The sequence below is a fragment of the Rhea pennata genome, chromosome 1 (genome assembly GCF_028389875.1).
Source record: "Rhea pennata isolate bPtePen1 chromosome 1, bPtePen1.pri, whole genome shotgun sequence".
In the NCBI taxonomy this organism is placed as follows: Eukaryota; Metazoa; Chordata; class Aves; order Rheiformes; family Rheidae; genus Rhea; species Rhea pennata.
In genome coordinates this window covers 211,913,386-211,928,014 of record NC_084663.1, presented here as the reverse complement: position 1 = coordinate 211,928,014, position 14,629 = coordinate 211,913,386, and the positions used below count along the sequence as shown (strand labels likewise).

The window sequence follows — 14,629 nt, the reverse complement described above, 5'->3', positions numbered from 1 at the left end:
AGTTATAAAGAGACTCCTCTGACACACAGAGATAACGTCCAAAGGAACCGTGTTCAGGGCATAAAGAGAATATCAGACAGATGAGAAAGGCGAGTCCAAATGTACATAGCAAATGATGAAAATTGACTGCATATTCCATCAAACTACTGCTGATTTAATGCTGTTTAATTAATCATTCCTGCTCCTCTTACAGGAGGCATGGAAGTGACCAAAGTATGATGCAAGCCAGAAGTGGAAAAGTATCAGTCATTAAAGAAACACACATAAAAGGAACACAGTAAAAGCAAGCCTTTGTGGTAGTGCTAATTATACTCATGTGAAATGAAAGCAAAAATCTTTCGATCCGGGCTAGGATTTGTAATTCTAACCGCAACCTTTTATAGATCATTAGTGTACAGGAAGTCACTGTAAAATCAAAGACTCACTTGTACCGTGTGAAATAGGCACTTTTACCTGTGGTCTTATCTGTAAGCGTATGACAATTAGAGTTTGCACCGCTGACAGTTTAAAATAGGATTTCAGGAATGGACCTTTATAAGACATTTATAACGCAAATATCAAACGTTGCTGAAGAAAAAGTAAGGGCAACACCTCCACTTTACAGTGTGCAAAATACAATTTTCACCTTTAACAGTTCAATTACTTTTGCAATGAATACTGGCAACCCTTAGAAACCAATGAAATTCAAATCATACTCAGTTCAAGCAAAAATCTTACTGCTGCTCCACCCTAGTAGGAAATTTTCTGTAATCCCTCTTACTCTAAGAAGACCTTGCTGGGCCACAGTCTAAAGCAGTCCTTTGCTATTCCTTCAGGTTACTCTGTGAACTTCAAAACAAACACTTAAATGGCTAAGATATGGCACCAAGAGATACAAGAAAAATACATTTTTATGCATCAGGATTCTGGTTCTGACCCTGCTCCCACTGAAGTCCATGGAACCAAATTCCCTGTGACCTGGATGAGACCGTGTTTAGGACATGTGCTTCACTGGGTGTTTTAATGGGCTGCTTTGAGAAACCATGGTGGGCTTGTCTCATTCCGGCTACGCTTTCCTCTCCAGGAAGTAAACAGTCTATGTTGTTTAATCGGAGCACACCATAATATGTCCTACTAAGCTCTTCTGTTTCCATACAAGTACTAGGCCAAATTTTGCTCCCTACCATAACATTGTAACCTCAGTTAAGTCAACACAAGCCTTATTTCCTAGATGCTACGAGTACCGTCAGCTAGGCCCTCTCGTTCCCAAACATTAGCATTATGGGGGGGGGGGGCGGGGGGTCTGCAGACGAAGGAAACCCAAGCAGAAATCCGCTTACCTATAAAATACGCCAGCAGGATCACCAGTGTGACGGAGATGACAATGGCGCTCAGGGCGGCACATTTCCAGTTACAGTACTTATAGGGTTTCTTCAGGTTAAAGGCAGGCCTAGAGAACGTACTTCTGGGAAGGGGCCTAGGGGGAGGCGAGTACACAGTGCTGGACGTCAAGGGGTATCCCGGCGACGTTGTACAAAAAAGGGGAGAAGTGCCTCCAGGTTTAAACAGGAAGTGCCTGCGGGAAGAAAGACCAACAGCAGGTGACTCACAAAGCTCGAAGCGGCAGGAGAAGCAGGGGTGAGAGGATGACGACGGCTGCCGGGACGAGGAAAGCAGCTCCACACAATGCTGGCTAAATACATGGATGGCATGCACAAAAGAGAAGGATAAAAATCACAGGCAAGTCACACAGAGTAAAGGAAAGAAAAAAAAAATCACAGTGCCAGCAATGCCACAGAGAACTCCTCGATGGCAGCAGTCACCTCTGTGGAAGAGCTGGCATTACGGTGAAATGAATATCCCAAGCACAGCTGCGATAGACTGGTGGCACTGGCAGTACTGGGGGCCTGCTCACGCTCCCACTGAAACGCCTTGCTCGGACTTTGCGGGAGCACGGGTTGGACCAAAGAAGGGAGGGCATTTACCGATTCACTCTATCGATCACTGCATGAGAGCGTTTTCTTATACTGAATTGCTGAATGGAGATGGGGAAAGAGAGCTTAAGCCATTCCATGGCACCCAAAGCGTCGTGGAGGGGAATATTCACACTGTCCCCTGGCCAGTTTAAGTATTATTAGAATTTAAGGACCATGGTACTGTTATGGTCACCAAAGCTTAGAATTCAAGCGTTGCATATAGCCAGTGGGGAGAGACATCTGCTTCTGGACAGCAGTTTAGGGTACTTCTGCTAGATGCCTACCTTTGCAAAGTGTGAATTACTGTCAACGGCAGTGTATCCCGTCCAGTGACACTTTGGGACGCACCATATTTTGCCCCTTACTAAAAATGCAGCCTGAGAGCCAGCCTATGAGGACCTTGTCTGAGACTCGTGAAAGCCAGTGGAAAAAAAAAAAAAAAGAAAAAAAGAAAAAAGCCCACTGCAGTCCATGAGTTCCTGGAAGGGAAATGTGTCAATGGGAGTTCTTTCCATGGGAGTCCTTAAATGAGAAGCTTAGATTTTGACGGGACACTTCTCACGAAATACAAAGCATTCAAATTCCAGGAATGAAACTTGGGAAAGGGATCTGACTCTCCTACCACCATGCCAATGTCAAACAAAAGTACTTGTGCTTGTGAGGACTGAGAAACAGCCCCAGCACAGCTAGCATCTTCTGCCATGGTTTTAGGAGCCAGATTCTCAGCCAGTATAAATCAGCATGGATCAATGGGAGCCAGTCAAGCCAGTCGATTACACCAGATGAAGGCTTGACTTTATTTCCCTGTTAAAGACACTTGTACAACAACAGGGGCAAATGTCGCATGCAGAAACATCACCATGCAGAAAAGCCACTAATTCATGCAACATAAAGTGACATGGAATTCTCTGAAATAGATGTTTATACTATCACAGCCACAGTTTTATTGGCACTCTAAGCATGACTGTTGAGCATTAGAGAAAGATCCATTATTTCCACCAATGCTCTACACCAAACATTCATTTTTACAAGGATTCAGTTCCTGTTCTATGTTTTAGAAAGTATGTATTTACATACAGATATATCTGGCCCAAGCAAAGAGTTACGTGCAGTGTTCAAGTACACCACTTAAATCTTCAGCTGATGATGACTATCAAATTAGAAAATGCCAATACAAGGTCAATGCTTTTGGCAATAAGTGTCATGTTAGAAGCCATTTATAACTTAAAAGTTAAGCGATCAAAAGTTAAGTAAAAATGTCAGAATGAGTGATTGAGTCAAGAGCAAAGGCTTGGCTTTAAAGAGATAAACCACTAGTATTAAAAGACACTCTGTATCTTTTGTAAGATCATGTACCTGAAAAATATTGGTTTAATAGTGAAATATCAGATAGCTGGCATAATAATAGCTTAAGGTCTTTATCAAAATGAAATTAATCTTAGTCTATATAGAACCCTAAATTGCTGTAGATGCTTATATCTAGTGAAATGATTTTCAAAAAAACAGGGGGAAAAAGCAAATGGAATGCAGTGGATCACCACCATATTAATGAGTCTGCCATTAATATGTACAGGACAGAGTGCTCCAAGCTCAAGAACCTCATTTTTTTAAAGCCACCTTGGAAGAGGCCAGCAACGGTGTTGCCCTTAAACATCACTGATATGACTAAATGCTTTCATGCAAGGATCAATGACTGTACAGTAAACAGGAAGACCACATAAGTGTCACATACCCATCATTGTAAGCACCGTCATGTCGGGAGGAGGTGAGAATGTCCATCTCAATGAGGTTGTCCTGCAATGTCTCTAGGAATGTCTGCTTTGCTATGTTTCTACATACATATGGAAACATGAATGAAGCCAGTGAGTCATGCATATATGAAGTGTGATCTTATAAACCACAATGGTTATAGTGCAGTTGTGCATGGAATTAGAATGATGGACCATATATTTATATGTATAAGACACTACACATATACATATATAGCTTTTAAGAATGTTCATTTCTCTCTATATACACTATATATATGCATATACACACATATAAGCACAGAAGCCCATGTGCATGTATAAGAAATGTTGATGTCTTTGATCATTTCACATTATTTATTGCCAATGGCACATGAAACCTCCTGAACTGCTGGATTCAAAAGAGCAGATTTCAACATAGCACAGCTGAAACCTTGTTATACTTCTGCATTTGTGTGACTGTTAACTCTGAAAAGGTACATCACAGTATCCCACTGGGGACACTGCCTTGGTAGCACAGCTCCATCTAACATCTTCATGACTTCCAGTGAACAGCTCATTCTGATCAAATCTGCCACTCACTCTTTTAAGTTCCAGTTTGCCCTTTAATTAGCAATTTGATTACTTTGTTTTTATTTTGTGGAATGATGACAGTTTTGTATTTAGAAGTTTCAAAATTCAAGTTCTGCTCAGTATGAATATTCCAAATAAAAAGTTTCTCAGTGACACACAGGCAAAAGCTGGAAAAAAGTTATACTATAAATCTGAATTCCAATAGCAAAGCACTGGCTACAGTCTGGATAAGATAGGCTAGATACACAGCGCCTGCACGTGAAAAGGCCTGGTTTGGATTTTGCACACAATAGTGGTATTATGCAAAATCTGGCCTCTCCTGTAGGTACTTTGATGAGCCACTTTTTGACCTATATATGCTAAACTGCTTTGTATTTTTTGAGGAGAATAGCAGGAGCATAAACTAAGTCAGAGGCACAGCTGGGAGCAGACCGTGTCTTTCTCACCTTCAGGCTTGTTTCTCAAGACCAGGCAAAAGAAAATTCTTCCCATCTTTTTTTAAAACAAAAACCAGTCTTGATTTTGCCCATGTCTGTTTTCAATATCAAAACTGCACCTAAGCCTGAATCTGAATAAATTCCCTGGCCAAAACCAGCAAAAGGAAAATAACTGCATTGTGACATTTTATCACTTTTCAGGATTAAGCGCTTACAGGATTTAAGTGACATAACGTGAACTCAAACCAAACTCGTCTGTCAAAGAAACTGGATTCAGGTAACATACTATACCAAGGGAAACCAGTCCTGTTGCATTATACAGACCTCGATACTGTCTCTTTTAAAATGTCCTTAACCTTAATTTTCATTTCCACTCCCTCCTCTTCCTGCTGCTAATGCCAGTACTTGTTTAGTTCAGCTCTCTGCTTGTGTTGGCTCTGGGCTGCTTTGACAGCACAGACCTACTCTTTGGTCTGAATGACAGTGAAGTGATTCATATTCATAGCTTTGGCATAAAGTGAATCGACATGCATGAGCTGTGTGCCACAGCACTTGAGACATCAATCCATTCCCAAGTGTTTGCTGCTTCCTCACATTCCCTAGGAATGCAGGAAAGGCTGGATGTTGAATTCAATACAAAAAGAAGCAACATATGCGTGTGCGCTGAGCATTTAATGGATAAGAGGCAGGGCACCTAGCAACACTAATCAATGGAAGTTCATCAGTAGTTAAAATCCATGTCAAACTGGTTCCATGAATTTCAGCTGTGGATTGTCAATAAAGCAGAGGAAAGGAGGCTTATATAATGTTATAATGTATGTATTCGTAACAGTGCAGTCGCTGGGTCACTGAGGAGGCCACTGTTTCACTGTCCTCCTCAATGAAGGTTGGGTACGTTCCGCTCCCTTGAAGATTACCTGCGAATAGCTGCTTACAAACCACTTTTCTCATTATGAGTTGTGGTGGCAATATCTGACCTTACATGACTACAATGTGAAATTTCCTGGAATGCAGGTCTCCTGAAAGCTACTGGTTGTCACCTAAACGTCCATCTAGTTGGCATTTATTTGCACCCTGCAAGGTCAAATGTAGAGGAACAGAAAGGAAGCCACAGAATAAGGAAGAACGAGGAATAAATACGGGGAGGACTGACTTACCTGTCAGGAGGGATTGCTCAGCAAAGATGTTTTCATCTGAACTTTGATAATACAGTGCTTTTAAAGCAGCAAAAATGGGAGCAGAGGGGAAAAGAAAGAGGAAGAGGGAGAAACAGAGAAAAGGGGGTAAAGGGAAATAAATAAAGAGGAGAGACAACAGGAGAGGAGGGGATCTTTTTCCTGCAACACATAAATTCTCGTAGATATAGGATATGGCTATCATGTTAGTTGTGCACTTGTGCTACACACCTGTATTTGCCTTTGCATTACACTAAGGATGTTTCCATGTAATGACAATCCAATCAAAAATTCCCTGTTCTGAATGCTGCCTGGAGTTCACACAAGTCAAGATCAAACCTCTTCAAACCCTGGGATACTTAAAATCTATCACTGTAAGCATATTATACAGCTTGTGATGGTCCTTGTTTAAAAGGTATAGCTTTTTCTTCATGTTTTCTCTCTCTGCTGATCAATACGGGATTTTTTTTTTTTTTTAAATGGATATTCAACAGAAATACAATTCCGTTTTTGACATGAGATTACTATAATCTCCCATTGCTGTACTTCAAAGGCCTTAATTCTTGGATTAATGTCTCCTGGTTAGGATTTACTCTTTACATATTGGACATTTTAGGCATACGGGTTTTGGGGGTTCTACTTTTTTATTTTTTATTTTTTTGTAGTGGGGCAGTTCTGTTTCATGGAACAGGTGGATTTGGGCATCCAAGTTCGCTAAATAGACACAAAACCTTGTCTTTATATCTACAGAATTCCCACCGAAGGAAATGGAAGATCTGCACATGTCAGCAGAGCAGATTATTAAAGCAGAGATTTGTCACAGTACCGTTTATCATCTATGCAGCGCAGTCTCTTTGCGTTATGACACCGTTATAACATATATTACTTTCTTAATGTTTGCTTAGTGAAGGAACAAAAGCCTGTCAGTGATGTTCAGTAAATGTGCAGCTTTGCTGTTTAGCACAAAATTACACATTTTTTTCCAACATGTTCTTTGTCTGAGGGCAAACTTGACAACATGGTGCCATTCACACCAGCATGTCAAAAGCTGCAAAATTAGTCTCCAAATGTTTTCTGCCTCTGGTAATTAATAAAATGATTAAACTGAGGATCAATTACAAATGTCTGCGATTTCTGATTCATGTGAAAACACTGAATGATACGGAAGGATTTCTTCATCCAAGTAGACCTCAGATGTCCAGTCTTAACCAGTCTGGTTAAGAGTAATAGTATGATCAACCCAACTTGCAGGAAAAAAAGTCTACTTCAGAACAGGAAAAAATGTCATCCATATTGATTTGGTGGAGGAGGAACAAGGACAACCTTTAAAGATGTACTTGATTAGAGTTAAACAGTCCAAGACTAGCCAAATAATTGTTTTGTCTATAATCTCCTGCATTTCTTAAGACTTGGTAAGGTCGTGTCTCCATCTCCCTCTCTGATGGCTGCTAGAACCGGACAAATGGGGTCAGGATGTTTTCAGCAAAGAGCTTTTATCTCTGACACTCCTCCATTGATCCAGCAAGCAGGATCTTCCTTCCCAATTGTAATGTGGTAAATGCTGAGAGATTCCAGCCAGATGTGGGGGTATCTGGGCGCTGTTAAAAATTTACATCTTGGTTTAGAAAAGCTGCACTGTTTAGGTGTCATATGCTCAGTTTCCACATTGTTTATCGCGTGTCATATACTTAAATCCTGAAAAATACGAAAGGATGAATCTGCAAAAGTAAAGAAGCAAGGTTCACCTGTCTCTGTGATAGCTGAGCGCCTCCTCCAGACTTATAACAGATTCATAAAAGGACTGCAGGACTGAGTCTTAAACATTCTATAATGTATTTTTTTTTAAGACACAACAAATAAAAGTCACTGTTTGGATATGTATGCTTAAGAATTAGTAACACAATATAATTACTGAAACTGTTGCCAAATCACACTTGCAGTACTAGCTTATAATTTTATCTTAATCTTTTGGAGCCAGCTTCTTAGTTATTTTTTTTTTAATCAAGCAGTCTGAGAGAAATTAATTATCCTTAAATGCCATAAAATGTTTTGTTAGTTTCTGGAGGCCAGCAAACACAGCTCCCTCTCAAACAGATCGATAGACACATTTATTTTTAAAAAAATATTTTATTAGGAGAAGCTGGCAAAATTGAGCACATTTTGTCCCTGGGTTCAGGCATCCAGCATTCAATTAGTAAATGTTTTTTTACTGTCCAGAATCTTTCTTGCTGGTTTAAAAAGGTGAGACAAATGAGGGAACTAAGACAAGTAAATAATTGCACCATGTTAGGCCTGAAAGACACCTCCCCAGGCTGAACGAGGTACATGGGGGTATTACGGGCGCTAAAGACACCAGGCTCCCCAGCAGCTCTCCAGTGGCAGAATCTCTGGAGAACGAGAAACCAGAGTTTCAAGTGGAACAGCAGTAAGTAGATGCACTCACAGTCGGGGGGGAGGACTGAGGCAGAGGCAGCATGACAACCCCCTTTTCCAGAACTAATGTGTTTGGAAAAAGAGTTAAGCAAAGTTATGAAGTAGAATAACTCCACAAATGCTAGTCTATGGCAGAGTGAGTGATTGCATAGATGGAAAAGAACTTCACAGGTAAAAGGAGTATTATTAATTGACTGATTGCTATTCTGTGTTGTACACTTGCTGGGGCAATGATGTAGGATAGTAAAATGCAGCAACAGACCTCTGCTCATTAGGTCAAACAAGATCTACATTTCCTGAATGACGTTCTACAAAAGTATCTGCTTGATAAGACGAAGCTAGAAGGCTAAATCTTTTCAATACATCGACTGATTTCAGCTTCTTAAATAAGATATTGATTTATCCTACCACATAGGAAGAAAAGACATTAAAAGAAAATAAAAAAGAAGAAAATCAAGAACATTTTAATCTGTGATCTTGGTTCCAATTTTAAATGAGGAAAATAACTTTACAAGCAGCTGTTAAATCTAGTATTTTTAGTTTACGAAAGCACAGCAATTTCCTCTTCACTAAGTCTAAACAAAAAGAACAGGGAATAATACATACAGATCAAAATACATAAGTTAAGCACCAGTTCACAGACTGAAATGCTAGCTAAACAGATGTACGTATTTTCCATAACATCCTCAGCACACAAAATCAGAACACTATAAGGAACTAAAGAAAATGACCTACCTAGTCTCCAGTGGGATGTTACTGTTAAGTAACCAGTTGTCCTGAGCATGGGCTGGCTCTTGGGTGCTGGCTGGTTGTTCTCCAGAAAGAGAATGGTCAGTAGGAGCTGGGCTGGGGTTGCTGCGTGGAGTAAAGTTCCCTCTGTTCAGGGAATTGATGGAGGCCGCGTGATGCTGATTTGGGGTGTGAGCATGTGATATTGGAGGTGGCGGAGTTCTGAGTCTTGAATGATTTTGCAGATTTGGAGGATGATCTAAAACACAAGGAAAACATTTTTAGGGTTCATGATTCGAGTCGTCCTGTACTACACTCGTTTCTATGCAAGCACTTTTAAAACGTGTGAAGGCTGGGATGCCATATAGCCTAAATCAAGCTCAAAGGGCTAACACCATCTTGTTCCATATGTTCTAATGACACACGTATTGATTCAGCAACTGGCTAGAAAAATACTTTGGTTTCATGCAAGAATGTTCTGAAAGCTTAAAACACTGCAAAAAGGCTGCTCTGACAGCCAAGTTAACGCTAATGAACAACTGCAGGTTGCAAACTGCAATCCATCTAGTGACACTGATTTGTGATAAAGCATGAAAAATACAAACAGCCTGGATAGATAGAATTTAGAACAATGCGATGATGGATATACAATGAAGTTTGTTTTGCCAGAGTTCTTCCAACAGTTAAGTCAACAGGAAGACTGAGAATACATTTAATCATTGAATTTAGGGGAAGCCGTAACACTTTGTCAAGATTATATAATTTGACAAAATCCAACGATTTGTATAGAGGTACTCAAATTGAGTAAAAAAAATGCAAGCGGCATAAAAATTGAGGTGTCAGGAAAATTAAACAATGTATGCAAAGAAAGATATGAAGAATGGCTGTGGTTATCAGTGTTACGGCTCCTTTCAGTAAAACTCCAGAGATTGCTATTTGTTAGTCAGAAGAGCCCAAGGATGATAGATCTGAGGAAAGCAAATGCTCAGAAATGAACAACCTTGTGGTAGATTATATTATTATTTTTAGTTTTTTAACTAACTGCTAAATAATTTTTCCCACCTTTTCTGGAAATGAAAAAGTAAATATTTTTATGGAACTGGAGGGAGATCAACAATACTGTAGATGAGATACAGAATGCTTAACTTATTCATCACTGATTTTAAGGGCTTAATTTAGTGAGTCATTGATATACAGCACTTACTTGCTCCCTTATCTGAAAAAGATGGAGATCTTATCAATCTAATACTTACCAGCCAGACATTCGCATCACGAAAAACTATTACTTATTTACTCTCCCATTAGGGAGCTCAGGACTGAAGGGAGCGGGTGCAGTCCAAAATTGTGATGAATGGTATCAAAAACATGGCACTTAACGACACTGAAATATGTGTTAGGCCTTGGATTCAAAAGAGTAGCAGGGAAAGTTTTTACAGTATCTCTGTAGTCTTCTGGATTTTTAGACATGGAAGTTAAAGTTTAAATGTATGTAAGACACACCTTATCCATTCCCTTGTATTGACTCAAACTAATTTATTTTATTAACTATAGCAGATTTTACCAAAAGCTTTCAGTGCCTGAGCTGTCTATCAGAAAAACAGAAGGTGTAAATTAAGAAGGTGACATTCAGTTTGAATACCTATCTACTTCTGGCTTTGCTGGGTTAGACATGGGAACGGGGGTATATATTCCATGAAGAGAACTGAGTATTATTAGATTCCGATTCATTTGACCTTATAATCTCAAAAAATGTCAGATGAACACTTTAAAAGCACCTGTTCTCTCTGCCATTTATGAGCCTAGAGCAATCAGCTCAAACAAGAGGTCTATAGTAGACATCAGCCTTTGGACAGACAAATTCTTACCAAGAATCTAATGGAGTTTTCAGAGGTCTGACTCCTACAGGAGTCCCTTCAGAGGTCCAAAGCTCCTACAAAATTACTACTGCCATACTGGATTCTGACCTATGGCAAGATAGCTCCAAAAAACTCTGTACATTAGCCAGAAAACTAAAGAAAAGGCTAGAATCACATTGATGGCTTGTATGGGTGAGGGAATGTAAGAACTAAACCAGGACTGACATGCAGTTCTGCAACATCATGTGAACTGAAGCATTCAGCTGCTGTGGGACTGGACATTACTGGGGACTGTCACTTAGTTGTAGCCCTGAGCACAGGACAGTGGAAAAATCCTACTGCTGGCACAGTTCCACTGGGGACTCATGCTCCCACTTGAGAAGCACCAGCCGTGGTTCTTTGGAGAAGCAGCCATCTGCCCCCTTTGCAAAGAGGCAGAAGGAAGATGAGATGACAGGCAGAACACACACCAAATACTGCAGGAACGTGCTTGCAGATGAAGAAAGATAGGAATAGTTTATTAATTCCAGGGAGCTTAACATACATGGAGGATCTGAGTTTCTAGGGCTGTCAATCTATCACCTTTCACAAGAACTTTATTCATCTGAGAGAAAATGTCTTGCCCAATGAAGAACGACACACCAAAGGATTCCAAGCCCAGTTATTTGAGTTTTCATTACAACTGATGCCTGGGATGAACATGCCGTGCAAACAGAAGAGGGGTGTGTGTGTAGGGGGGGCAAATTCCAGGTGGATCCTGGAATACACAACAGGCCCCTTCCGGGGTCTCCTGCTCCTGCCTGGCTCTTTCTGCTGAAGACACTGTTCTTAGACTATGAGTCAGAGCCTATTTCCAAAGATCCGCTATGTAAATTCCAATTTACAGCCTATTATTGCAGACACATTGCAGATGCTATTATGCATAATACTTTCGAATCAAGTAAAAATGTGTCATTCTTGTTCTCTATTTGCATCCCCTCTGTGATTTCTTTGCTAAGGAAAAACAGCACATCTAACTTGGATCTATGTGATTCTTCACAGGACTTTACAGATTATATTTCTTTTTCTGACAGTTAGGTAGTTTTTTTTCTCCCAGAATATTCTTATTTTTATTCATGTACAAATTCTGAACATCGATGTCATGTCTGAGCATTACGGAATATAATATACCTTGACTAGGATTAGAACCTGTTTTCTCTCACTTTTTTTTTTCTTCCTCTCACATTGAAGAAAATTAGCAAAAAAATGTATAAATGAAAGCACAAGCTATGAAATCTTCATTCTGAAAATCACTGCATGTGTTCAGAATTTGTATGATGAGATAAAACTATTGAGGTTCTGGCTGTCCCATGGGATTTGCAAAGGACAAGGTAATCCCAAGAAACAAAGTATTTCCTCATTGTCTAAAATTACAACTGCTCCTTTATTAGAACATGTTGTTTTTAACTTGCAAAATTTTGGAGTGATATTAGTGTGTGGTTATACTTCCCCAACTGGAAGGAGAGCCTTAGCGCTGGTTACAATTGCTCTTATATAACGTGTGTGCATATATTTTATACAGTGGGAAGATGCTCTGATCATCCAGTTATATATTATACATAAACATCATATATTTATAGCTGCCTACGCCACACTGAATTTTTTCAGATCCAATCATGCAGGTGGGCTAAAATGGAAGGAGAAATAGTCTTTATTGAAACAACCACCTCACGGTAGTTCAGAAGACTCTGTGGAGGACCAGGACATTGTGGCCTCTGCACAAGTGGTATTAGACTTCCTGAGACCTTTTTTAGGAATGTATAAGATGGCTGGCTGTGATTACCTGGAAGTTATCCTGGATTACTCAAAAGCAGGTAATTTTTCAAAATTTTCCTCCTAGACATTTTCCCATCTGATTTCCAATAGGATGTAAGTCCCTCTGTATTTGTTGTTGATATTCTCATGAAAAATCTGATATGTGCTATTCAGAAAGACCAACTAAGCTGACAAAGCATTGAGAAAGCAAGCAAATACTTCTTAAAACAAGAACTCAAAGATTTCCAATAGTCCCCAGAGTCTAGTAGGGCAAGCAATGGGATGATTTTGGTCTTCAAAGCAACCGCAAATCTACCTGTCAATAGTACAAGCCTCCTCACATCCTTAGATACAGCATGCCAGGTCCAATGAAAAAGTTCAGCATCTCTAGATAGTATGCTGGCACCGTGAAAGTCTAAATAGCTCTGAACTTAATGAGTACCCCCAGGAGCCTCGTTTTCACTAATGGGTCTCCAAAACGTGTCACACATGAAGTATGTCAGCATTCAATTGCAAGGAAACATTGGTAATCTGATTGCTAAAAATGCCAATAGAAATCAAGTTGTCATTGTGTTGGGGGTTTGGCTGCTTTTTTTATTATTAAAATGTCTTTGACTAACACTGACGTGGTAACCGCAGATAAAGCAGAGCTGAAGGATAACTCAGTTAATGAAGTTTGTACTTGGATGCAAATTAGAGAGACTTGACAGAATTCTGTGAATGAAGAACTGAATAATGTGAGCCATAAAAAGACTGCCAGCGAGGAGCTAATGTGGCAAAATTTGAGTAACAGATCTGAACCCCTTTTTCTTAATCATAAATGAGTAGTATTGTTTTGAAATTAGTCTAAGTAACAATTACTCTTTCTGATTCACCAGGTTTTAGGATTGTTTTCAGGGCAAATGTGTTAACCTCAAAATGAAAAATACGTTCTCTTTTTTTCCAGTTTGTCCTGTTCCTCTGCACATTTGTCATTCACATACTTGCTCATATTCAGATGGCCTGATGCCTGAGTGGTGTCTGCTTTAGGCACAGGAAATATTTCTTTATACTGCCTGTAGATAGAGCCAGGTGGTATGAATTACTCATTGCTCCACTGAACTTAAACTCCACAGCAGCTGTGATGACTAGCTTGGTAGCTTGACTTTGGCTGATAGTGCTCATACACAGAGAAATCCCCCATTTCAGTGGAAATCATCCTCTTTAAAATAACGAACTTCTGCATTTGAGTGACAAGGCACCCAAGAGTCTTGCTACAGCTCCAGGATGATATTTCAATTTCTACCGCAGAGGTATGCTCACAACCCTCCTACCCTCAGCCAGCTAAAATGACCTCCATATGTGACCTGTTCCTTTGGGTGCTATTGACTATGGAAGCTGGGGTTCCTTCACTCATTAACCTGATGGGTCACCTACAGTCAGGTTGGCTATGAAAGACTGAATGTGTCTGCTCCAGCATCCTACTGGGAGGCACAGAGTTTACTGTTAGAAGTAAGTCAGCTTGGCAGAGGCAGGTTTCTTATCAAACACATGACAAACCAAGGACAGCATCTGCAAAACCAAAAGCAAGGAGAATATCTAACCTTTAAGCTGGCAGAAAATAGCAAAATAAGTGGGAAGAATCAAAAAGGGGAGGGAGAGGGGATGCCTGCTCAGCTGGTATCTTGGTGGTTTCTGGTGAGTCAGGACCACCTGCGCCCTCAAATTTTCTCCTGTTTGTGTACAATCCAGCTGAATGTGCAACATCTGGACCAGAATGCAGCAACATGAAAAGGCAGCATGCGTCACATCTGACACACCATGCAAGTCCAGGCTGCTGCTGATACTCTACAGCCTGGAGAAGAATCCCCTCCTCCAAGAAATATCCTATGCCAGGCTCTGTCCTCATGGGACAGTCAGGTAGTCTGGTGAGGAAGCCATACCAGAAGA

General features: G+C 40.2%; 1 protein-coding gene across 3 annotated transcripts in view; it reads right to left on the bottom strand.

Annotated features, from left to right (window-relative positions):
• Window positions 1-14,629, bottom strand: part of TENM4 (teneurin transmembrane protein 4) — a 348,755-nt gene that overhangs the window by 211,284 nt on the left and 122,842 nt on the right. For 2 of the 3 annotated variants that reach the window (XM_062567394.1, XM_062567392.1), the window contains 3 exons: window positions 9,057-9,309; window positions 3,688-3,786; window positions 1,320-1,555 (listed from right to left, as the gene is read on the bottom strand). In XM_062567394.1, coding sequence (XP_062423378.1) covers window positions 1,320-1,555; window positions 3,688-3,786; window positions 9,057-9,309 — 588 coding nt within the window. The remainder of the gene's footprint in view (window positions 1-1,319; window positions 1,556-3,687; window positions 3,787-9,056; window positions 9,310-14,629) is intronic. The other variant, XM_062567393.1, reaches the window with a different exon arrangement.